At 39.5% G+C, this 24,904-nt stretch overlaps 4 protein-coding genes and 1 long non-coding RNA gene across 5 annotated transcripts in view; 3 read left to right on the top strand and 2 right to left on the bottom strand.

The window, feature by feature from the left end:
* Positions 1-1,100: 1,100 nt before the first annotated feature.
* Positions 1,101-2,204, bottom strand: LOC107838560 (uncharacterized). Its single transcript, XR_001664643.1, has 2 exons — positions 1,533-2,204; positions 1,101-1,322 (listed from the first exon to the last, which is right to left on the bottom strand). It is a non-coding gene; the product is annotated as an uncharacterized LOC107838560 (long non-coding RNA).
* A 2,864-nt stretch (positions 2,205-5,068) lies between these two features.
* Positions 5,069-12,296, top strand: tnnc2.1 (troponin C2, fast skeletal type, tandem duplicate 1). Its single transcript, XM_007571292.2, has 6 exons — positions 5,069-5,162; positions 8,868-8,922; positions 9,100-9,243; positions 10,627-10,741; positions 11,193-11,329; positions 11,875-12,296. Exons 1-6 carry the CDS (start codon positions 5,160-5,162, stop codon positions 11,904-11,906), a joined length of 486 nt encoding a protein of 161 aa, XP_007571354.1. The 5' UTR covers positions 5,069-5,159; the 3' UTR covers positions 11,907-12,296.
* Positions 12,297-13,902: 1,606 nt separating this feature from the next.
* Positions 13,903-18,041, top strand: tnnc2.2 (troponin C2, fast skeletal type, tandem duplicate 2). Its single transcript, XM_007571291.2, has 6 exons — positions 13,903-14,013; positions 14,883-14,934; positions 16,173-16,316; positions 16,613-16,727; positions 16,825-16,961; positions 17,906-18,041. Exons 1-6 carry the CDS (start codon positions 14,011-14,013, stop codon positions 17,935-17,937), a joined length of 483 nt encoding a protein of 160 aa, XP_007571353.1. The 5' UTR covers positions 13,903-14,010; the 3' UTR covers positions 17,938-18,041.
* Positions 18,042-19,625: 1,584 nt separating this feature from the next.
* Positions 19,626-20,239, bottom strand: taf13 (TATA-box binding protein associated factor 13). The gene is made up of 2 exons (XM_007571290.2): positions 20,166-20,239; positions 19,626-20,093 (listed from the first exon to the last, which is right to left on the bottom strand). Exon 2 carries the CDS (start codon positions 20,087-20,089, stop codon positions 19,712-19,714), a length of 378 nt encoding a protein of 125 aa, XP_007571352.1. The 5' UTR covers positions 20,090-20,093; positions 20,166-20,239; the 3' UTR covers positions 19,626-19,711.
* Positions 20,240-21,116: 877 nt separating this feature from the next.
* Positions 21,117-24,904, top strand: part of slc35h1 (solute carrier family 35 member H1) — an 8,678-nt gene continuing 4,890 nt past the window's right edge. Inside the window, exons 1-5 of the mRNA XM_007571288.2 lie at positions 21,117-21,220; positions 21,892-22,084; positions 22,906-23,056; positions 23,922-23,985; positions 24,072-24,144. Coding sequence (XP_007571350.1) covers positions 21,974-22,084; positions 22,906-23,056; positions 23,922-23,985; positions 24,072-24,144 — 399 coding nt within the window. The 5' untranslated portion in view covers positions 21,117-21,220; positions 21,892-21,973. The remainder of the gene's footprint in view (positions 21,221-21,891; positions 22,085-22,905; positions 23,057-23,921; positions 23,986-24,071; positions 24,145-24,904) is intronic.

The following is a 24,904-nucleotide window of genomic DNA, read 5'->3' as shown; positions in this document are numbered from 1 at the left end:
TCCTTTTTTGATTAATAGACAGGACCTACTTGAGCTAGGTTCTGTCTGACCTCACTCAAATAAAGGTCAGAAGCACCAATAGAACCTTAAAAAAGAATTAATAGATGAAGGACAAGCCATCAATCAAGAAAACTGGTTTATTAAAGTTACATAAACTTAATTTTTTTTAAATCACTTTTACTACCTCATTTAGTGATGCTTTTAAAATAAATTAGGTATACTTACTAGGCTTACTTAATTTTTTTTTTGAGGTAATGCTGTTAGAGATTTTTTGGTATTATCATTTTGTTATTACTTTAGTTCATATTCAGTCTAATGTTAATCAATAGTTAATCAACATTCAGTACTATTGTGATTTTCAGTTTAAAGTGTTCTCTTCCTTATGTGTGTATAAACTGACCTGGAGGCCCCATCTGCCTGTTCGTCTTCCTGTGAAACAGTTATCTGTGTGTTTCCCAGACCTTAAATTACTTTCCACAGGTGCCTCCTTATCAACCGGAATACTCCCTATTTTAGAAACTGTCTTTGTGCAGTAGTATTTTTTGTCTCTGCTGTCTTCCGTACCTAACCTCCCTGTTTTTGCTTGATAATAAAAGACAAGCTGTAACCAAGGGTCTTTAGAACGCTCAAAGAACGGCTCGGAGGAGCAGTTTGCTGAGACTTCTTTTGCAAAAGCTTTGTCATAAAATTCATATACGTTGTCTGTGGTTCTTTTAATGAAGGTTCGAGGAAAATACCCATCAAATGCGTTTGCACTTTTTTTTAAAGTAAGGTGAGCTAATTCGATTTTACAGTGTAGTAGGGGCATGAACAGAATATGGCAAGATGTGAACAGAAATAAAACCAGTAGACCATAGTAGGATCCAATCTAACTGGAGCTGTCATGTTGAGTTCAAGTTGTTTAACCCACATGCAGAACACAAACAGGAGAACAAGTAATCAGATAAATTAAGTTTTATTTTAACAATGATAAAATGTGCAATTGTGTGGTTCTTGTCCTGGAGCTGGGGTCGTCTGTACTTTGACGGAGAAGAGTTTCCGCCAGGGGGAAGTTACTGTGGTCTCCAGGGTTATGGTCTCTTTCTTCAGGGGTTCCTTGAAATGATCCAGGTTCTGGTGAGAGGTTCTGACAGACAGTGTCTTGGTGGTTGATGGAGGAGGATGCGGTGGAGGGCGGACAGGTAAGTTCAGATGATGAAGAGAGTCGAGGAACGATCTGACTGCCAGCTGAGAGTCCAGGAACTGTAATTGATTTTTCTGCGGAGGTGAAAAGGGACTCGGACAACCAGTGGGTAAAAATCCAAGGCGTCACGAGGAAACACCTGAAGGAGAAGTAGAATCAGGAAACTTAGAGAACTGGCACAGATGGGCGCAGAGAACCATTACTGGCAAACACTCAGGACTACGAGCACTTCGACGCATGACGAGCACTTCGACGCATGACGAGCACTTCGACGCATGAAGTGCGTTCCTCCGTATATGAGGAACGGACTATCACTTCGACGCATGAGTGTGGATGATGAGGTGATTACCGGTAATCACAGGTGTGCTGATGCCAGTCAGCAGGCACGCCCTCCAGGTAGGGCAGCTTCTAGGCACCATCTAGTGGATGAAGAGGGAAGCAGCAGACAACAGAAAATCCCCACAAAGAGCCAATCACCGGTTCCCAACAGGAGCAAAGGAAATCTTGATGAAACGGGAGCATTACAGAAAAAAATAGGAAAACCAGAAGTAGTACATCAAAAAAAAAATTAATATTGTGCAAAAGTGTAATATTTCTTGCAACTTCAAGATGTGACACCATGAGTTTCCATTAATGACCTTTTTCACAGTATTCTACTTTTCTGAAACACTTTTCATTATCTGTATACCATAATAATCAAAATTACAAGAAACAAACACTTGGAAGACACTGCAAGCTGAGTAACAACCATGTGATTATTCTAATATGAGTTTCGTGTTCTGAGGTGACTGGCAAGAAATATTGCACTTTTACACAATATTCTAATTTTCTGAGATGCATTAGTATATCAATGAAGATATCAATGAAAATAACAATCAATGAAAAATAATACTGTCCGTCATCCTGTCTGTCACCATGAGATGATGACAGACACAGAAGGAGTGTGATTAACTTCAGACTGACTCCAAATCTCCATGGCAGCACAGTTGTTTGCTCTGTTGTCCGGGACCAAGAAAGTTTTGGGTTCAAGGTCTGTCTGCGAGGAGTTGATTCTTTTCCGTTTTAATCCCAATTTGTACAACAAATGTTTCTCACCTTCTGGCTTCACCCTCCTATAAAACTGATGTGTGACAACACTTCCAGCTCACTTCAACCCACATATGAACAGTTTAAGCTCCAAAGCAGATTTACTGACTAATTTAGTGACTCATTTACCAACTGGGACTTTAGCATGTTTATTATTTTTTATATTATTATTTATAAGCTGAAACCTTGGAAGTGTTTTTAAAGAAATACAGACTCCTCATTCATTCCTCAGCATCTGAAAAAGTGGATCATATAAAACAAAAAACAAATAAGAAAACAGCATCATAAAAATTATGGGATATCTGGCAAATAGTTACTGTTAGGCGAACCAGCCAGAGCTGAAGGTTTGAGGCTGTTCTTTAAAAAAGGGGCAGTCTGTCCCCTGCTGTTTGCAACTTAGAACTGGAGGGCTACAAATCAAATTCACATAATAGTATAATCACAAAGGAAAGACTTGTCGAGCAAAATGCGTATGAGAGGAGCAAAAATGATAAGAACAGAAGATCATGGAGCTGAATGGGAGGAGAAGCTGCATACCTTTAGCTTTATATAGGTGGTGTTTGTCTACAGGGAGCAGCTGCTCCTCAAAGTAATGTCCAGGAATATGAGGAAATAAAGGAGACTGCAGGAAGATGAAAAGAGGGCAGTGAGGACAGCAACAAGAGAAACAGTTTTCTCTCAGTCTTTATTTAACAAAACAGGCCCTCTCACCTGTCCACACCCCATTCTCTGACCCTGCTGTAGAGGAGGGGAACTGTGGGAAGTCCTGGGCCGGGCAGAGCCTCAGCTGTCGCTGTCACTCAATTACCAGATTGACTCGGAAAGAGGGGGGTGACCTAAGATGAACAGAATGGAATCTGGAGTCCTCTGGGAGAGGCGGGGAGACGAGTGAGAGAGAAGGTGGGAGTGGAAAAAGAAGATGTGTTGATCAAAATATTTGATTAGTGTGAGTGTGTGCGTGCATGGGTTGTTTGTCGTGTCTGTGCCTGTGTTGCCCCGCGATGGACTGGTGACCTGTCCAGAGTGACTTCACCCGTTGACCACTTGGTCCTCACGACCCCACCAGGGATAAGCATGTATGATAATGGATGGACGGATGGAAGTGCACTAAGCATTTTTCAAAGTTAGCAAAAGTCCTAAGCTAAAAATTAGCACATTAGCAGATGAGCAAAAGTGTGCCCACTACCCCTGATAGGTACCTTTACCTTTTTTTTTGCAGTCCAATGCAAAAGTATTCACACCTGTGAACTAGTGTTGCCATCTCTTTATTTTATGGCTGTACTCAAGTACTGAAAAACTGATCAGTTTTATTATTTTAAATTTATGTCATCAGACAGCCAAAAGTAAGTTCTGTACAAATTCTGGTATTAAAGACCATGAAACTGTTTTTGAATGAGGATTGAGATAGTAATCAGACCCAGGATAAAATGTATGTATTTAACGTAGTTCTTCAAGGAACAAAACACCAGGAACAACAGGTGAGCTATGAGAACTGGACACAGACTCAGTAAGCTACAACAATGACAAGGACCCAGCAAGGAAACAAAGACACAGGCAAGGTTAAATACATAGGGAATAATCAGGGGAACGAGAGACAGGTGGAAATAATAAGGGGTAAGACACAACAGTATGGAAACTAAATTAATTAATGAATACACAAAACCGACATCCTTACAAATATCAAAAAATATATAAGGAGTTAGGAGCCATGTTTGGAGGCTGGTCCTAGACTAAATTTACCACGGGAGCTAGGGTTGTGGTGTTTTTTCATGGGGAGAACTTAAAAAAGAATGAAACAAAAAACAGGTCAATAGTTCATCATTTAATGTATAAGTGAACCAAAGAGCCACTATGGGCTGCAGGTCTGTGTCTGCTGCATTTTTGTTAGCATGTTTTTCCTTCGCTCTTATAGCTTGATAAGAAGTCAGGTTATCCAAACTGCCAAACCACATTGACAAAATAATAGTGAAATAATATTGACCACATAACATAGTACTTATAAAAGATATCAGCATTTTTCCTACACAGAGAGACCTAACAAACTTTTTAAATGTACGACAAATCAACACTTTCTCTTCACAATATTTCTATACTGTTACTCTATTAGTATGATTTGCATTGGTTCAATACAGGTCATGACATTTAACAGCCAATACGGGACGATTCCGTATTTTTATGGAAGAAGGTTTTTATTTTTATCTAAGATTTTTATTCTTCTCTATTGTTTGTCAATAAGCAAAGAAGGAAAATTGCTAAACTGAGATAAAATGTGTGGCACAGCTGAATGAGAGCACAACACTCCTCAGGTTGCAGAGGTTGTAGAAACAAGAGTAAGTCAGCAGCAGTGTGGACAGCAAAACAGGGAGATGGACGTGTCAACGGAGCTGGAATTGGTTGAGGGGTGAAGAATCTGTGCCTGCAGAGAGGTGATAATCCCTGCATATTTTGGTAAATCTATACGAGTGGGCGCATCCTCCAGTTCCTGCACAGCACATGAAATCTAGAGTCCAACTTTAAGGAGATGCTCAGTTGACAATAAGCTCCAGCTGTCTGAAGCTTGCCCTGTGTTTCCGCTTTTTGTTTTTTTTAAATAAATGTCAGTGGGCTTATCTGCCATCTAAGAATGGAGAGGTGGTAGAGGGTTACACACAAGGGGGGAATAGATTGTAGCAGGGCACAATCTAAAGTTGGACTTGATTGGTCAGCTCTGATGAGGAGGGCTTCTCTGGCCCAATCCTGATCATTTTTAGTAAAATGATATGTGGAACAGAGGGTACTTATGGAGTGGGAGAAAGAAAGGCACAGTGCCACCTGAACTGTGTGGAGGGAAAGGTTTCTTTTATTGTTGCCTGTTGTGTCTACAAGTGCTTGATCAGCCAAACCAAGAACCATGGTAAGAACCTGAAGACAGAAGGAGATATGCAAAGATTTTTATCTTCAAGGATTTATCTTGAAGGCATTAAAACAAGAAACCAGAAGATGGAAATGATAATTTCAAGAAGACTGGTTTTAGCAAATTTTAGGACGTCAAGTCTTTTTTTTTTCTGGAGAGTGGCTGGATTTACACACCAGTTGGGTTTTCAGATTTTGGAATTACTGAAATTCTTTTGAGTTTTATTTGAGGCGCACACTTGCTGCAAACAAAGATCCTCTGAGTGCACAACTATTCCTGCAACTTCTCTTTAAAGGTTAAGTCTCTGTAACTCTTGATAGCTCTTTATATATAATCTGCTTTTGTTTCCTGTAGTAGCTGAACTACATAAAATCATCATTTATACAGGAGGGAGCCATGAGAAGATAAAAGCGCACAGCTGAGTAAAGAGAGAAGATGTGCTCTCTTTCTAATTTTGGACAGTCACCTTGAGAAAATCCCTTTCAAATCCTCATCCAAGTCTCAGCTTAAAAATAGCTCAAAGTGAACTGATGGCTAGGCTCGTATGATCATCTGAAAGTTTTTTAAAATGCTTTCAGGAAAATCGAAAAATAAGTCACTGGCTGCTAGAAAAGTTGGCAATTTAGTTTTCACACTAAATTGAGGTGAGTTATACATTTGTAAAGTATCTTTCCTGGAGCTGTACAAGTACCAAACAGATCCCAGTTTGATATTATCGACCTATTTGATGCAAATAAAATGTAAAACAAGCTTAGAAGGTACTCAAGTAAGCTCCAAGCTTTAGAATGTTTAAATGAGGCTAGTATGTTCACATATCCCTCTGGAGATGAAGAATAGCAGGTCTGAAGTTGCATGGCGTTCCACTTGAAGAGCCAACACTGACGAGCTGAGCCAACTGCGGCAGGATTAGAGTTGACGTCTTGTTATAGAAAGTTATTTCCAGAAACATCCTGCTCCTTGGTCACTAATCGTTCCAACACTGGCTTTTTTGTGGTGCATCTTTACAACTTACTCAGCTCACTGAAAAATCTAAAGGCGTATGTTTTTGAAACCACATACCTTCCTATAGCTTTATGCATAGAACTGATTTGATCCATTCCTTTAGGAGGGGGAATGATTATAAAACAGACAAATTAATTGATTTCTTGAGACTCACAAGTTTGAATTAAAATTTATAAATATGCAGGATTATGTACAATATATGTATGTATAAATTTACTGATGTGTAGTTAAGTATCCTTAAGAAATATGAAAAGAAATTATTTGCAGCCATAGACAAGCCCATGGCTGATTCTGGATGTTTGGCCTATCTTTCTGGGACAATATCTAGAGCCTGTATAAACTGTTAGGTTTTCTTTTACTGCCCTTGTTTTTATAGTGCAACTGTAGTTTGATCCATTTCCAAAGATAATATTAGCGTGCTTCTTACGTTCTAAAAATGGTTCAAGTGTCTGCTTGCAGAATTTTGATATCTTTTTTATTGCTTTTTGCTGGGATTTTTTTTTACTCTAGATGCCTTTATTTCACAGTCAGTCAACAGGAAAGTGGGTTGTGAGAGAAGAGAAAGACATGTGGCAAAGGTCAACAGACCGGGTATCAAACCCATGACAGCCACATAGAGGACTGAGGCTACATCAATTGCATACTATAACCCGCATCACCACCATACAAACTATAGACTTTTTAAAATTATTATTCCATCCACTTTTTGCAATAGACCACTTGCAAATAAACAGACACTCAACATGATGCTCCTACTATTATGCTTGGCGACTGGTACAGTGTGCCTTGGTCTGAAAGCCTCACTTTAGCCCTTTCTCCATTGTCACAACATCAGTGGACCTTGATCAACAGGAGCTGTGGTTGACACTCCAATGATGTCATTGTGTATCCTCGGGTGGCCAGTTTCTCTAAAATCTCTTGGTATGTCTGTTGGTTGGAGGTTGCCCCATAAAGTTGATGCTGCATGCGCTCTTCATTCAAAATTGATCAAAAGGATTGGAGCGAATGGTTTGACCAGGGAATTATCGATTTGCAGCTTGCCATCTCACCAACTACTAGTATTGTCTTGTCATGGATTGAAAGTGGTAGATGAGATGTAGTGCTTGAGGAGTTTGGAAGTACCGCCTTCGCTCATCAAGTGATGCACAAAACTTGGCAAGGTCCAATATGCATCACCCTTGAGGTGGTTCCAAATTACAGGGAGTAATCCCGCAGGATCTGCAAATGGAGACCAATCTGATTGGGGCTGACTGGGGAAGAATCTCAACCGTGGAGAGGGGGTTGGCTCCTTCAAACATTCTAGATGTCATTTTGGCCAAAATAACTCAATTTCTATCACGTTTCACCATAAACTTTTTCTCCATTAGGCATTGGGCTTGTCCATTTGATATAATGCTGTCATCAGATGTGCTCCAGTTTATGACTGGTTGGAGCTTTGGGTGGTTTTCTGGGTTGTGCCTAAACATTTTGATCAATATCAATTGAACTAAGGGTGACAGTTTGGGTTAGATGGTTGAAACTTTGACATTATTTTGGGTTTAAATGGAATGTTGACCTCAAGCACAGTAAGTGACTGGAAAAAAATCTAATTTCGACCCAACTGGGAATTCACCATACAACATTCATGAAGCAATGTTTGTATGAAAACTTCTCTAACTTTTCATTGATTCAGTATATTTCCCAAGGTTCAGGTTCTTTCAAATATCTAACCATTTTAAAGATAAAACAGCTGCAGAGCAAACTTCAGCCTGACTGCTGTTTTACAGAAAAGGACAATTTTTTAAAAGGAGGCCAGAGATACTGGAAGTGATACCAAACTAGTTCTAATTCATCTTTGTTCTTGGATCAAATGAGATCTTGTTAAAATCTAACTTTTAACCCAAAGTTGACTGGTATTAGGTGAGGAGAAACCCAGAAAAAAAAAATCCTTCTACCATGTCAGATGGAATATAAGTCTGAGCCAATAGATGAAAAGGTTATTATTTAGTAAAAACTAACACACATTGTTAAATATCTAATCACACCTCAGCAAAGTTCGACTTGGCTAATTTTACCTAACTGATTACTCAGAAAGTGTTGAGATTCATTTAAAAAAGAAAAATGAGAAATTGTGTTGGAAATTAAATTAGCTGAGTTAATTGTTAACTTTTATAAAAGTGTGGACATAATAAATTTCTCCTTCTGGCTCCCCTTTCAGCTTATAAGTTATTAGGTGTTTTTGAATTTGGCGTGTAAATGTTTATAGTGACTGAAAAACAAATCAAATCAAGTGACATGTAATGATGAGGAGCTCAAAGAAGTTGAATATGCAGTAGAATTGGTAAGGAATTACAGTTTGATATTGAAAATGTAAATAGCTTTTTGTTTTGACGTATCACAATAAATAGCTTTAAATTTCAAGACTTCCATCAAAACCTCAAACATCTCCCACATGACAATCAGTTATAGACAAAAAGCTTCATCATAATCATATTGTTGGTTCTTTTTTCTCTTACCTTCATTACTTTGTTGTACATTTTTAATTTTACTCAGTGATAATTTCAGGTGACTTTAAGCGTCTCTTTCTCTTTGCAGTAAGCCAAAATGCAATGACTCAACTTACTGTATAATAATGTTATAACTACTTTGATACCACTCAAAACACATAATAACAAGTTTTTTACTCCTTTCCCTCTTCTCTCCGGCTTCGTACGATCTTCCAAGCCTACTGACGCCCAAACTGACGCCCGCTCCTTCCTGACCGAGGAGATGATTTCAGGTCTGGTACAGTTGTGTAAATTTTGTCAGTTTTCCAGAATAACCTGTTGATTTGAACCATCAGAAGTAAAAAAAAATGTACTTTATGCTGTGCTTCCAGAGAGACGGGGCCAAAAAAAACTAACATTGCAGCAAATGCATCTTGTCTGAATTTCAATCTTCTCTTCCTGTTGGTCAGAGTTCAAGGCCGCCTTCGACATGTTCGACACAGACGGTGGCGGTGACATCAGCACCAAGGAGCTGGGCACTGTGATGAGGATGCTGGGCCAGAATCCATCTAGAGAGGAGCTGGATGCCATCATTGAGGAGGTGGATGAAGATGGTATGGAATCTGTTGTACTTTGGTTTTACGCCCAAAAATCCAAACAGTGATACATGACTGCTCAGACGGCGGTGTCATGCATGGTTTAGATGTTTTCCTGCTCCTACACATCTTATCAGAAGTGTTGGATGAACTGCTCAGGATGTGATAGGCTCCTGAGCAGTTCTGATCATATAGATCAGAAATGATGAACAAAGGAGAATTTTCAGACTTGAAAATTCTGCTAAAACTGGAGTTGGACACATTTGATCTGGCCCCCTGTATCTCAGAAAATAGACTTTAAAATTATTCTGTTAGTTTGTAAATCACTGAATGGCTTAGGACCACAATACACTGAAGATCTGTTTTTATTGTATCGACCTTCCAGAGCTCTCAGGTCTTCTGGTTCTGGTTCTGCTTTGCATCCCCAGAATCAGAACCAGAAGACCTGAGAGCTCTGGAAGGTCTCAGGTCCTTCCAGACCTGAGACCTTCTTGTACATCTTTGTACCATCAAAGACGTACAATTAAAATGATAAATACTGTTACAAAGCACACGCAGCTGCATGAGTTAGTGTAACAGGCTGCAAATGGTTGAACTTGACACGCAAAAAGAAAAGCCTCCGAGCAATCATCTTTCCAGTCTGTGTGCAACGTGGAGCTCACTGTGCCTCTCCAAGTAAGAAATCAAGAGGGTGGTGCTGGGAGGAATGTGTCCGTGTTCCTGGTCATGATGGTGCAGCAGCTAAAGGAAGACCAGGCCGGAAAGAGTGAAGAGGAGCTTTCAGAATGTTTCCGCATGTTCCGTTCTGGTTCTGCTTTGCATCCCCAGAACCAGAACCAAACATCAAGAAGCAGCTTTCAGCTTCTACGCACCTCAAATCTGGAACAAACATCCAGAAAACTGCAAAACAGCCGAAACAATGAGTTTCTTTAAATCAAGGTTAAAATCAAACCAGTTTAGAGTTGCTTTTGAACCAAAGTAAATGGGACATTGACAAGCATATATGATGTGTGTTGATGAAGATAATAATAATAATGGCACTCATCAAAATTTAATATTTGTTACTGGTTTTCTCAATTGGTGACTGTATGGTAATTTTATGACTTTATATTTTTTGTTTGTTTGTTTTTATAACTTTGAAATGTGCCATACAAATAAACTTGATTTGTTGATTGATATATAGGTAGATTCCAAGGGAGGCATTTGATTGGTTGGAGGGGGTGATCCATGCACACTGATAAAAAAAAAAAATTTGAAGTAATTTGTCTATTGTACTTTGAGCAAGTTTTCCATTGTTTTATATTTATTTTATGTAGGGAGTTTCCTGTGTTTTGTTTAGTTGGGGGTGAGAGTTAGCTGAAGTTGCCCCCCTGGTGTCTCACTGACTCCATGTCTTCTCAGGCAGTGGTACTATCGACTTTGAGGAGTTCCTGGTCATGATGGTGCAGCAGCTAAAGGAAGACCAGGCCGGAAAGAGTGAAGAGGAGCTTTCAGAATGTTTCCGCATTTTCGACAAGTATGACAGTATGACATTGCATTCAGTATTTTAAACCCTAAGGTCCACCAGACTGAAATATAAGCATGTTAAATACTGAGGAATGAAGAAATAACACGTCTTATTTGCCAACTGAAGTTTCTGCAGAGTTCAGAGAGTTAATACAGTTAGACTTAACTTGTTTGAATGAATCGTTCTAATGTGATGGAAGAAAGTTTTCATCTCACTCATAGACTGCAAACATTTCATACATATTTTGTTGTTTGAAGTAAATCACCTTTTTGACAATGTTGCTGTTACACTGAGATTCAAAATAGTTCACGAACTTTGCTCCTTGGATATAAAAATCATGATATAGAAATTTCCTGACCTTTAAAGACACGTGTAAATTGTTTGCTTGTGTGGTGATATGAAAAAAAAATAAATAAATAAGAAGATGATAGTTTAACACATTTTCTCTGTGTCTTTGAAGGAATGGAGACGGCTTCATTGACCGGGAAGAATTTGGAGATATCCTCCACATGACTGGAGAGCAGGTTGCAGAGGAAGACATTGATGAAATGTTTGGCGAATCAGACTCAAACAAAGACGGAAAAATTGATTTTGATGGTAAGATTGTTAACATTTTCAAATGGAAAATTGCATTACTAGATTGGGCCTTTGTTTCTTTTTTTAAACTGAACAGAAAAATGGAACTGAAAATAAAAGATTTGAAACTTAAAAATAATGTGCAGCTGAAAAAAAATTATTAAATTAAATTTTAAATTATACACATCAAAACTTGTCATTGTAAAAAAACAACTTTGAATACTTATGAGGTAACAAAGGATTGAATATTTTTGTAAAACAAGATATTGAGGTACTCTTACAAACAAACACAGCTTTATTAAGAAATCATGTATGACCGAGTGAAGCTGAAAAAAGTCTAGTGAATGTGGGTAGCATGCATAATAATAATACACCAAATGTATTTCAACAAAAAATGTGAAACCAATGCAATAAATATTCATAATTCATACTTCTATCGACACAATGTGTGGGTTGTAAATGATGGGCTGAACATAACATAAAGCTGCTTAATTGCTCCCTGCATGGTCTGAATATCTGTGCTGGTATGGATAATGGACACTCTGATCTCTTCCCTTTCCTTTCAGAGTTTCTCAAGATGATGGAGAACGTCCAGTGATGAGCCCAGCTCTGCATTGCTTCCTCAGAAATCAAATAAACACCTCAAAGAAGAAACTAAATGCTACAAATATGGATAGTTAACAAAATGTAAAAACCCAGTTGAATTAAACATCTCCACGCTTCTCCCCCTCAGTCAGCGCTTCCTCTCTTTCTTCTCATGTAAAACTCAGAGTGTTGTTAAAGATTTCTATAAATATACATTCAGACCATTAAAGACGAAGACGCTTTTTTACGCCGGCCCCTCAGCTGTCCTGTTGGCAGCTGCCGTGTCTCCAGAAATGCAACACCAGCTGGCTTCAACCCCCCACTTTCATCCTGCTCACCATCAGACCAGAGTCTCTTCCGCACCACTAGCTCTGCTCTATGAATAAACCAAGCTTCTTCCTTACTCTGATGCTTATTTTCCTCATTTTCCTAAATCCATACCATACAGGTGACTTGGCAGGTTTTAGCGTCTTCCTACCTTTCCCACCGTCACTAGCTCTATTTCCATTTTGCTAATGTCAAAACAACATAATTTCATAATTGCAGCATTTCCATAAAATAAGAAATACAGTTAAAATCACGTGAATAAGTTTGCTTGCACCATAAGTCATTAAAAAAAATGCCGCACCATCCTCCTCTTACCACTCCTGTTTTCTTTGTCTTTTTTGGCACTAGCCACATCCAGTTGCTGATCATGTGACTGGCGTGATGCGAAAAAGGTGTTTCAGTTTAAATACACTACTATCGAAACAACTGTAAAACCACCTCATCCTAGAGCAAAAACATTTTATTGAAAAATTGCAGTGTTTCTATGAAGCAAATTTAATTTTTGTAATTCCAATTAGCACAGTTTTAAGCTAAATGGAAACACAGATGCTGGGACGTTTAGACCTGATCCCAACTCTCTATGTAACCTCCAGAAGATATGACTGTAGCTGGTCTCACGAAGTCACACGAAATTCAAGCCCTTTCTACTTTGTCACCACTTTCAACTCAATCAAAGCCTCCCTGCTGCACAATTACCTTGAGGTAAATTAAGGTAATTGTTGTATAATTATTTAATACCTCTGAGGCGTCATATCTGATTACAATAAAATCTGATGACTTTGGCTCACAAGCAGGTCTCCCAACAAGGAGACCAAGGTCTCAGCCGCTATCAGAGGCATAAAACAGGCAGTCACAACACGGATGAGTCAACGCTGGTCTTCCTCAGGGTTTATAGCCTGCAACCCCCCCAACTACCTCTTAAAAACCCTCCCCTGCCATCTCTTCTGCCCAACTTCTCAATATCCTCCTGTTCTGAATGTGAAGTCGCCCCCCACCTCCCAGGAACTGAAGCCAAACTTGGACCATCAGGTTGGGTTTCTCAGGCCTTGGATGTAATGGGTGGGGGGCTCTGCCTCTCTGCACCCCTGTTCAGCTGAAAATCTATCAGCTATTCATGGCACAGTGAAGGAGGGGTCATAGCCGGGGAGATGGGTCCCCAGCCCCTGCACACGTTGAAGGCTCATCATCACAAAACCAACAACCCACTTCAGTCAATTGAAGACCTCCACCTCCCTTGTCGACCCTTATGTGTTTACAAGGCCTGACCGGAAACCCCAGCTGATCAGAGCTCTGTTATTTTATAGTCATCACATTAAACCTGTTGCCAAGATTATCAGGATCCACAAGTTTAAAATACAAAGCGCTGTCACTGTTCTAATAGCATCCCTTCAGTTTGTCTTTGCTCCATCAGCTCTTATCAGCGTCATGCTGGGATATGATCCCTCCACGATCCCTCTTGCGTCTCCTCAGATTCTGACTCTCCTCTGTTTTCCCACGATTTCAGAATTAATCAAAAGGCCTCCTTTGTTCCGAGCTGCGTCGCTTCATGTACCTAGAGCGTCAGTCTCCAAGGTGTGATTGGCCTGGCCCTGGCCCCCCAGAACCCTAAAAGTTCAGGATACTAAATCTGGAATCCTGTGAGATGCAGTGGGTGGGGCCTGGCCGCCCCCGTTTAAAGTGTGTCTGAACCTTGTCTTGATGTCTAGTCTCTCTGTTGGGGTGCACACGGATTGACCACTCCTTTATCTTTTCACGTCGGATAATTGGGGGGGAAAGCATAATCCACAAACATGGTAAGAGACATTTATTGCGGAAATTACCATTCTACGGTGTTCAGTGTTTATTAGTGAATCAGGCATTTAGTTAGCCATGAGTCATATTAAAGTTCTGTAGTAATGATGGAATAATTAAAAAAGATCCTTTGGCTGAGATGTTGAGATGCAACTGTTTTCTTTTGGCTTCCAGTAGATGTTTACCTGCTCTTTTGATTATTTTTGCACTTTTTGCACCTATAATTTTTAATTTTTAATTTGCTAATTTGGATAATCTGCGCAATGTTTTGATCGACTTCTTAAAATACGTATTGATTTTGGTCTTAACAGGTTAGTCTCCTGCAAATACTCCTAATGCTGAGCATTGCATGCTGGTGAGGAGCAGGATGGGGTGTCAGCTGAGAAAGTGCAGATTCTGCTTAGGAGTCAGATTCCAGGGGATTGGATGTCTCCGGGCCATATACAGGGAGTGTAATGTGTTGAGCCTGAAATAGCTGGACTAATTTTCAACAAGCTCCATAAAGTCCTTTTGAGACTGGGGCATTTATGATGCACCATGTGACCCATAGGAGCAACAATGTCAAACATAACCTGAAATAAATCCCTCAAACTGATGAAAGCTTAAATTTCATCTCTACAGTAGTTTTTTACCTCAAGAATTCTTACTTTTCACTACAACTCTACACAAATGGTTCCTATTGTTTGTATTTTAAGCATTTTTTTTTTTCTATCAATCAATTATCTGGTGTCAAAAAAATGATTGATAAGTTGTCAGAGCAGACTCTGACAGTCCCCTCCACTGCTGTGGACTGAAGAACAATTCAGCTGAACACAGATTTATAGAGTCCAATAATGAAGTCTGGAGTGAAGTGACCCCTGTTTTCTTGCAGACTGACGCACAACAAGAGGCCCGCTCCTACCTGAGCGAGGAAATGCTGGCTGGTGAGTACACTGATAAAACAGACAGCTAGAAATTAGTCAAAAAAATAAAAAATAAAAAAAAATAAAAAAAAACAAGTGTGACAATTTGGATCATTGTTTAAATGAGTTAGATTCCACCAAATTGTTGCAATAATGCCTGTTTAACAAAAATAAGTCTAGAATCAGTTACTCATCAAAACAAACATCCATCCATTTTCTTTACACCCTTGTCCCTCAGTGGGGTCGGGAGGGTTGCTGGTGCTATCTCCAGCTATCGTTCCGGGTGAAAGGGGGGGTACACCCTGGACAGCTTGCCAGTCAGTCGCAGGGCAACACAGAGACAAACAACCAAGCATACACACACTCACACCTAGGGGCAATTTGGAGAGGCCAATTAACCTGATAGTCATGTTTTTGGACTGTGGGAGGAAACCGGAGTACCACACATGTTTGAGAAAACCCAAAACTCCACGCAGAAAGACCGTGGCCGGGAACCGAACCCAAAACCTTCTTGCGGCAAGGCAACAGCTCTACCAACTGCGCCACTGCGCAGCCCCTCAAAACAAACAAAAGAAAAAATTAAGAATTTGAGCATAAAACCTCAGTGAAATAGTGATATGTTTTCAAAGTCAATTCAAGCTAGGTGAGATGTAAACCTCGACAGTCACAGTTTTGATGTGCTGTTTTCTGGAAACAACTAACTGTCTCAGGGGTTAAGGAAGCTCTGCTAGCAATCGAATTAGCATTAGCACTTTGGCCAGATTCAAACTTTACACTTCCTCCAACACAAACCTTCTCTACCACAAATCTATAGCAGTTCCTTATGTTTTTACAATGTTTAAGATGTTGTCCCATCAAAAAGTTTAGGTGGGATTTTTATTTTTTTTTTACCAAAAGAAAGTAGCTAATGTTGTTCAAATAGCTGATGTTTTAATAAACTACAAAATCTCTCTTCATTATTGATTACTACACACAAAGTACAGAAGTAGCCCATTGTGCATAAAATTTCAAGGTAGACAAATGGGGAGGGGCTTTTGCCCGTTTAATTGAACACAAAAACAGCAATTAATCAATATGTTTCAATAGCAACATGTAATGTTTCTGATAAATAAATAAAAAAAACATATAATTCTCTGACATCATCATGTCCAACCTTGATGATGTAATGCTTAGAAGTTATAATCACACAACCTAATGAATGTCTATTAGCCAAATTCTGCGCCCAGCTCCAACAATTTGTTCATATTTATTACATCCAGAGTTCAAAGCCGCCTTTGACCTGTTCGACACCGACGGTGGCGGTGATATCAGCACCAAGGAGTTGGGTACCGTGATGAGGATGCTGGGCCAGAATCCGACAAGAGAAGAGTTGGATGAAATCATCGAGGAGGTCGATGAGGATGGTGAGCAAAACGCGCAATTGTTTTACTTTTACGCACAAAAGCGATGGATGCACTGCCATCATTAATCACTTGGCAAACTGATAAATAGAAGTTAATAAATGTTTTGATGTGGGTGTTTCTAAATTGCAGCTTGACTCTGTTATGCATCATTGAATAATTTATTTTTTTTTTTAATATTTGGCTAATTTGGAATTCGGGAGTGTTCAGACGTAGTCCAACAGAGCTCGCAACATCTAACCAGTCATTTCGGGGTTTTACCCCTTTTTTCCCTTTGTTTTTGTTTTGCTAACCTTCAGGCAGCGGTAGCATCGACTTCGAGGAGTTCTTGGTCATGATGGTGAGGCTGCTCAAGGAGGACGAGGCCGGCAAGAGCGAGGAAGAGTTGGCAGAGTGTTTCCGTGTGTTCGACAAGTGCGTCCACTGCGGCTGGAGTCTGGATTAGAGACTGTTATGAAGATGCATTCTGTTTTATGCTTAGGATTCTGTATTTTCTCGTTCTTGCCTCCAGGAACGGTGATGGATACATCGACAGAGATGAGTTCGCACTGATCATCCGCAGCAGCGGGGAAACCATCACAGACGATGAAATTGATGAGCTGTTGAAGGACGGAGACAAGAACTCCGACGGCATGCTGGACTTTGACGGTAAGTGGTTGATGGGAGAGATACATAAACATGACATATGACATATTCCTTGTGGAGAAGTTGATCTTGATCTTTGAACAATAGATCAATTAATACTACTACTACTACTACTACTACTAATACTACTACTGCTACTAATAATAATAATAATAATTATTAATAATAATAATAATAATAATAATAATAATAATAATAATAATAATAAACTGCCTAGAGATGTTTTTGTTCTTTTACATCATTTTGAAGTTTGCAAGATTAACTTTCTGCTCCAGTCCATTGACTTTATGACTTGATTTACAGAGTCTTGCTTCACTATAAAAACTAATGGTTAAAAATAACACAATTTGGGGTACACATAACTGCTATTTTTGGTTTGGTAATAAAATAACCAATCTGGGTTGTCTTGGTAACACACTTGTGGCTAGAACATGGCAGTTGGTTGAACAAAACATTGCAAAAAGTGAAATCTAAGTTAGATTACACATCTTAGATCAAAGGGGTTTATGCTTGCTTCTTTTCTCGCAAGATACATTTTCTCACTTGGAGATTTAAGGCCAGGCCATTTCCCTTTATTTAAGTGTTTTGGTCCTTCCTTATGTCAGTAAGATATATATTATATTATTGTCAATGAAACAGTAGAAAACATGAAAAATAAATGATTTGTGAATGGGTTCAGTCTTTATCTGCTGGCACATGAAGCAACGTAGAAGCACAAACAAGAATGAATACAAAACAGAGATATTGAACCAATATTGAATTAATACAGCTAAAACAAATGTTAATGTTGAATCACAAGTGGAAGTGGGCATAAATGTAGCTTCTTAGCCTGTTCTAGCTACGTAGCGGAAACACAGAATCTGGGTTAAATGAATAAACTTGCAGCTTTTGGACTTTTCAACTGTTGCTGATCCTGTTGGGTAAAATTTCCTGTCTCTTTTTTCCAGAATTCCTCAAGATGATGGAGAATGTGCAGTAAAACAAATAGGACTCAATGGACATTCCTCCAACCTCCTGTGAAAAATCCCTTTCTGAATAAATCTGCACCACACTCTACCCTTACCTCTCTTTCAGTGACTCACACACACACACACAAAAAAAGAAGCACTCAAAGACATATTGTCCACCTGGTTCACAGCCTCCTCCATCCTTGCAGACATCCTCAACAGACAGCTAGGACACCTCGCTTTGGAGCGAGGGTCGCTAGCTGAGCTACATGACTTGCTGATAGACGCAGACAGTTTGCCATATTTGCTGTGCTGATGCTGCGAATGGACAGCATGGCTGCAGTGAGGAGATCGTCTTCAAACACCATCTGCATGCATGGCGAGCCCCCCCTCCTCTCTCCTCTCTGCTGGTGAAGCTGTGATCTAGATCTACTCTAGAGAGATAGGCAGCCTGTTACCTGCTGCATAGACCAAGGAATTCAAACACTTTACTGTACAAAGAAGTAACTTGCTTGAACAGAATAAATGAACTAACACACATGCTCACTGGTAGTTGGTCTGTCATATTTATGGTCTGTGTAAAAAAAAAATTGTTTTGAGGAATTTAAATAAAATCTTTTTTTTTTCTTTACTTTTGTCAATTTCAGAATTTGTGCTCATCCCAGCGTACACCGGCTGAAAAAAATTAAACGGTGTCGTGAGTGTAGAAGTTCAGGTTCAGTGTTTGTTAATTGAGTTATTGTCTATAATTCCTGGCTGTGACCAGGCAGGTTAATCTCAGACTACTTTGAACTCTTTAAGCATAGAAATAGTACTTTTTCAATGGCACTTTTCAAAGAATAGGTCAGCAGAAACATCTTTTACACTAAAGTCTGTTTTTTTCCTGTTTGAATGGAAACCAGCACTGAATAACATTAAATATAATCTGTTATGTTGTTCCCTAAACCCTGAGTGTCCCAAACACTGACAATAAAAGTCTGTCCAAGTTGTGGTTCGGAACACTTCAATTACACTACAAAACCCACATTTAGTATATTTTTTCCCAAACAGAGGTGTACGTCTTCTGGTTGGAGGAATTTCACACAGGAACTGATAGAAATTCCCAAAAGTCTTGGGAGTTATTTGGCAAACAGACCTTTTGGTCAGTTGTGGTTTTAATCTTGTCAACTGCAAAGATCTGAACTCTTTTGTATTTTTTTGTCTTTCCTGGGAATCATATTAAGCCCCACAACAGTATGGGGATACATTAGCACCAAAATATTTATTTGTGTCTAAGGTGTCCATGTATCATCTGTGTGCCACACCTAATGTGGTATGCTGACCTACAGCAATAATAAATGAGCATGAGTCTTCATTTAGAACTGTTGTAGGTCAGCATACCACATAATATGGAGCACATAGACAAATCAGTACAGATATACAGACTGCACGGAAACATATTTTTGGCACTAATGGAACCCTAAACATGGCTCCTATCAACTCCTGTCTTGGGAACCAGTGTTAAGAGTACTGACTGTGTGGCTATGTCCAACTGGTACCTTTGTACATAGATTGGCCATTTATAAAAGTAAATAAAAAGAACAAGTAATTTACTTTATTCAAACTGTTACCGACAAACTTATAAAATATCAGAGATTTTGGCATTGCGTATTGATCTATGATGCTAAGCCACTGAGAAAGAGAGGAAGTCAAGTTGAACAAATAAAAAAAAACAGACTCATGCAATATTTAACTTTTATATTTTTTAAAAAATTAACGAATATTGTAATCAGATGTATCAGCAGTATGTGTCCACATGTATGTCTGTTAAGAGCCATAATTGGCTTCGTCGAAAGCTTTCCTTGCTCTCTTCAGCTCCTCGTTCATGGTCAGCAAATCTTTGACGCGGGCAAATTTTCTGGGATCTTTGCGGATCAGAAAAACGATGTCTTCCACCTGGACGCGGCCCTGCCGCCCGATGGACATGGCTTTGTGGGTCATCTCCGTGATGAACTCGATCACCAGGTCCTCCAGGATGTCCACCGACTCTGTATACGGGTTCTGGTCGTCACCGAAGCCGTACATCATGCAGCGGAGTTCCTTAGAGAATAGCCTTTTTCTTCTACCGTGGCCAGCGGCGTCCACCCCGCCGGAGCCGTCCTCCTGCTCCTCCTCGAAGCCAGGCTCGTCCTCCTCCTCCGCCATTACTCTAGAAATAAAGACAAATATAATTAAAGTCAATTAAACTTTATAAAAGCGTAACAAAAAAGACAACTCTTACATAGCTGCCTTGTTCAACTGAAACGCAAGACAACAGCACGGAGAGCGTCTGAATTACTACTTCCTGTTTGTATAATCACAGGCTACTTGTAAACAGATTATCAGTGCACTATCGCCACCTGTCGGACTGGAGTGCAGCAGGACATAAACTTGGAAAAATCTTTGAGTTTTGCAACTGGTATAGCGTTGAAATAAATCCATCCATTCATTTTCTTGCACCCTTGTCCCTAGTGGGGTCGAGAGGGGTGCTGGTGCCTATCTCCAGGGAGACATTTCGGGCGAGAGGCGGGGTACACCCTGGACAGGTCGCCAGCGTTGAATAATTTAAATAATTTTAACATAGTAGGGAATCAGTATCTGAATCTAGAGGCAATCAGAATCCAGAGACAGTAAATAGGTTAATAGGGTAGGAATTGCTTTTATTGTATCTGAAATACAACAAATTCTCGAATCAAAGAAGGGGTAAAGTATCCGTTTATACTGGTGACTTGATTCCCATCTTTATTAGCTTTAATGTGGGTAGAAAACATTAAGTTTTAGTCTGTTGCTCACTCTCTGTCAAGGCAGGATGTTATAATAGAAATTCTATAGATATTGTACAACAAAACTCTGGGTCACATTACAGAAAAGAACAAATAAATGAATATGAAATCAATAAAATAATTAATTAAAAATAGATTGTCCATAAACAAGGTTGGAGAACACTTTAAAATATATGTTTAAAGTGAAATCAGTTTGAACAGCCAGTGTCTTGAGCTGTGACATAAATAGTGGGAGAAAATCTATATTCCTAATGACTGGAGGAAGTGAGTTTCAGAGCCGAGGAGGCCAGTGTAAGTTTCATAAAGAGGAACACTACAGTTTAGTTGAACTACTTCATAGTTGTTCAGCTGAACAACTTCATGTGTTTCCATTCTGGTTCACATTCCAGTTCAGAAGGTGGCGGTAATGCACACCTTTGCACAATGTTTGCCAAGCGCCATTTAATATGAGCAGAAGAAGAAAAAGGAAAACGAGGAAAAAAAACAACACAGACATGTAGTCGCACAACAGATGGTAAGTGCTGTTGAGCTGTTACTTTAATGTTTTTAACCTGCTGTCGGCGTGTATAATTTGTGAGCACATGTTGCTTTAATAGAGCCTAACTAAGTACTAAAGCATTCAGTCTGTCTAACAGCTGTTAACACAAACCACGATAAAAATGAGTTGGAAAATGAACTGGATCCGCATCATTTACACGATGGCGCATCCTCGGGATGTCCCGCTCTGTTCCAGAGCGAGCGCGTCGTACACATAATATTGATTTTATGGTTAATGTAAATACAAGATTGGCATTTAAAAACCAACATCAGAATGATTCCTGAAGGCAGTGAATCGACGGTCCATCTTTGGGTTGTGATTTAAGAAGCAAATTATCTCTGAATATGCCTTCAGAATATGTGTCCATCTGTCTTTCCAGTTTGTTACCAGCGCACCCCGGAATTGCGCACCCCGGAATTGCTAAATCTCATAGTTAAGGTCTAACTTCGAGAACTGGTTCGCTCTGAGAGGAATTCGTCCTCTACCGCTCAACTTTTTTTTTTCCTTCTTTTTTTTGGCTGGCTCGTGCGCCGGCGGACTGTTAAGGAGTGGGTCTGCCGTGATTGACAGACAGCTGGCGCTATCATCACTAACTCTGAACTTTCAGTATTACTTCACTCTTTTTCCCTCTTTTTCTCCAAACCCAGGTTGTCCCGGTTACAGCGAACAGTTATGGGTGGGTCCAGAGTTTGTTTGAAGATGGTGGTCTGTCTTCATTAGCGGTTCCGTATGGCGTGGCCGGTCCAGTTTCTCTTCCGGGGCCTTCGCACTGTCGGATTGGTTCTCCTCTACTATGTCTTCTCCATAGGCATCACCTTCTATAACAAATGGCTGATGAAAGTAAGAACCTCCATGCAACTTGTGTTTGTTGTTGCTAGACTGGTAACTTATCTTCCATTTTATTTGGATAAAAACTGAGAAGTAAGTAAACGAAGCCACCATATATTGAGTCTTAAACAATAAATAAAATGAATCTGCATATAAAGAGATCAAATAACATGCAAAAGTACAAATATATTTAGAAAGAGGAAGCAAAACTATGCAAGTTAGGCCAGGGCAGGCCAACGAAGGTGCCATTTGGTATTTGAAAATAATTTCAAATACTGAGAAGGTAGTAGTAATTTACCAGGGGTAAAGCACAATCCACATACAGAGGCCTTAGTCTGACCGTCTAACTACACTTAAATAAAGCCCGCTAGAGACAATAAAACCTTTTTAAAAGATATCCTTTGAAGCTGTTTTTATTTGCAAAATGTGTTACCTGAATGCATCTTGTTATTTTTTCCGGGGGGGCAGGGGGTGTTCCAACTTTTGAGCTGCTACTGTTGTATTTTACTCTAAATTTGAACATGGTCTTACATGATAAGCTCATCTTTGAGAGACAGCAGGCGCAAATCGTGACACCGCACCCACTAATGGCACTTCCAGTGGCAGGTGTCATTATGCGCCACAAGTGCCACTGTTTTCAGGGCTAGCTGCGGCCCTGCTGTCATCTTTTAAGCTCCAAAATGAGTGTTTGTGAAAAATGGCCTAAAAATCCCCTGAATCTGTATATTTCCAAAAAATAAAGATAAAAAAAATAACCATCATGTAGGATCTTTGGCATTTCTCAGGGACTGGGAGGCATTGTAGTTTATTCCATCTGTTTCTGTTTTCCTCAGGGCTTCCACTATCCCTTGTTCATGACGCTGGTTCATCTTGGCGTCAATTTCTGTCTGTCAGCTCTGGCGCGGCGGGCTATGCAGTGCTGGACAGGGAAACCCCGCATCATTCTGACTTGGGAAGACTACCTCCGTAAAGTGGCTCCAACAGGCAAGCTCCTGTTACTTTTGGACTCTGAAATGTTTTGACCATCAATTCTTAGAGCCAGGGGTTGAAGGTCAGGCCTTATCATGTTTGCTGATTTTTTCCCCCCTCTTCAATAATCTTTTGACTAAAATTTAAATTGATAAGTTTCATCACACATTTAAACATGGAAGTATCAGCTGATGTGAAACCGATCATATCTACCTGAGCAAAGGTCTGAAAATCAGTGGCTGTTCCCTTTTCTCTGCTGTGATAGAGGATTGACTGACAGACCCGCCCACTTGGTCACGTCGTGCGCAGTTAACAAGTCACCCCACTGTCACCAACTTAACATCTTTGTCGCTATATTTAACAACGTTTCTTGCAAAACAAATCAGTAATGGCCAAAATCGACATGGGCAGGTCTGGCTTTTTAAAAACGCAGCCTTATGCATTTTTCAGGCACACACTGTTGTTTTATCTCTGAGTCAAGTAACCGTTACCTTCAGCTGGTATACAAATGCTGACTTAAAAGAAATTTGACAGCGTAATTTGACGCCTGGAAGTTTCCTTCCGTCTCTTTAAGAAACTGCTTCTCTTTTCGACTCTCTGCCGTCATCATATCAACTCTGCCGTCATCATATCAATGCTTCTCATTATGCCGTTTACAACCATTCTCAGTCCATCACCACTCAGTGATGGACTGAGAAGTAGTTCATATGACGAGCTCAGGAGACTTATAGTGCATTTATTAGAAAATCATGTTCTATTCATGTATATTCCCTCTATGTCCAGTGTAATAATATCGGTTTCGTGGCCATGCATACTGTATGTACATGAAGTGCATTTGACTTGTAACTGTAAGTAGTGAACATGTTCATCTTCTCTGCAGCCTTGGCAACAGCACTGGATATAGGACTTTCCAACTGGAGCTTCCTCTTCATCACCATTAGTTTGTAAGTTAAAGGAGAAGAGCATCACAGCTTTGTCACCTGAACTGTTGCAATGTCCCATCCTGATGTCTGTTTCTTTACGGCTGAAGGTACACCATGACCAAGTCCTCAGCAGTGCTGTTCATTCTCTTTTTCTCTCTCGTGTTCAAACTAGAGGAGCCGGTGAGCAAAGATTATTTGAATTTGAAACAGATTCAAATTATTTTGACCATAAGTGGCTTAAAATAAACAAAGAATAATGACTTTTAACAAGAGGAAAAGTTTTTTATTCTTTATCTCTTTTGTACTGTCTGTAAGTAGCCGCACAAATATAATAAGTAAATGGTGTGACAGTTGGGTTGTTTAGGGCTGATTTTGTTCCACTAATGTATCAACTTGTGGAATGAAATCACTGGATGACAAAAGTTTTCAGTCTGGTACTAATGTACCAACCTGAAGCAAAATGTATGGAGCTAAATTGGGACCACATAGTTTGTACCAAAAAAAAAGACAAAATTGAAACTGAAATAAAAGAAAATCATTTGAAAATGAAAATACATTTTTAAACTATAATAATAATAATTAGAAAATTCCTGCAGAAATTTTAAGGGGCCTGCCAACTGTGCCCATCACTTTAAACCCAGCTTTTCATATTTTACATGACAAATAAATATATGCAGGTCTGACATAAATGTCTTACCAATACAACACAGTAACTGTAAATATTGTCAGGCATATTATGACAATATGTCACCATTGATAAGTAGGGTACAAACCCAAAGTAACTGAAATTCAATCCGAGACCGACGACTATAAGCTTCGCACATGGTGATCTCACTCATGGTCCAAAATAAAAAACATGAAGAAAGTTGTTAATAGTTAATTTCTAAAAACAATTTCAATTTTCATAGTAAAGATTTTAATTTACACTCAAAAATTCAGA

Source organism: Poecilia formosa, unplaced genomic scaffold (genome assembly GCF_000485575.1).
Source record: "Poecilia formosa unplaced genomic scaffold, Poecilia_formosa-5.1.2 Scaffold278, whole genome shotgun sequence".
Lineage (NCBI taxonomy): Eukaryota > Metazoa > Chordata > Actinopteri > Cyprinodontiformes > Poeciliidae > Poecilia > Poecilia formosa.
Note: the sequence above shows the minus strand (reverse complement) of the source record. Positions and strands in the feature narration are given on the sequence as shown.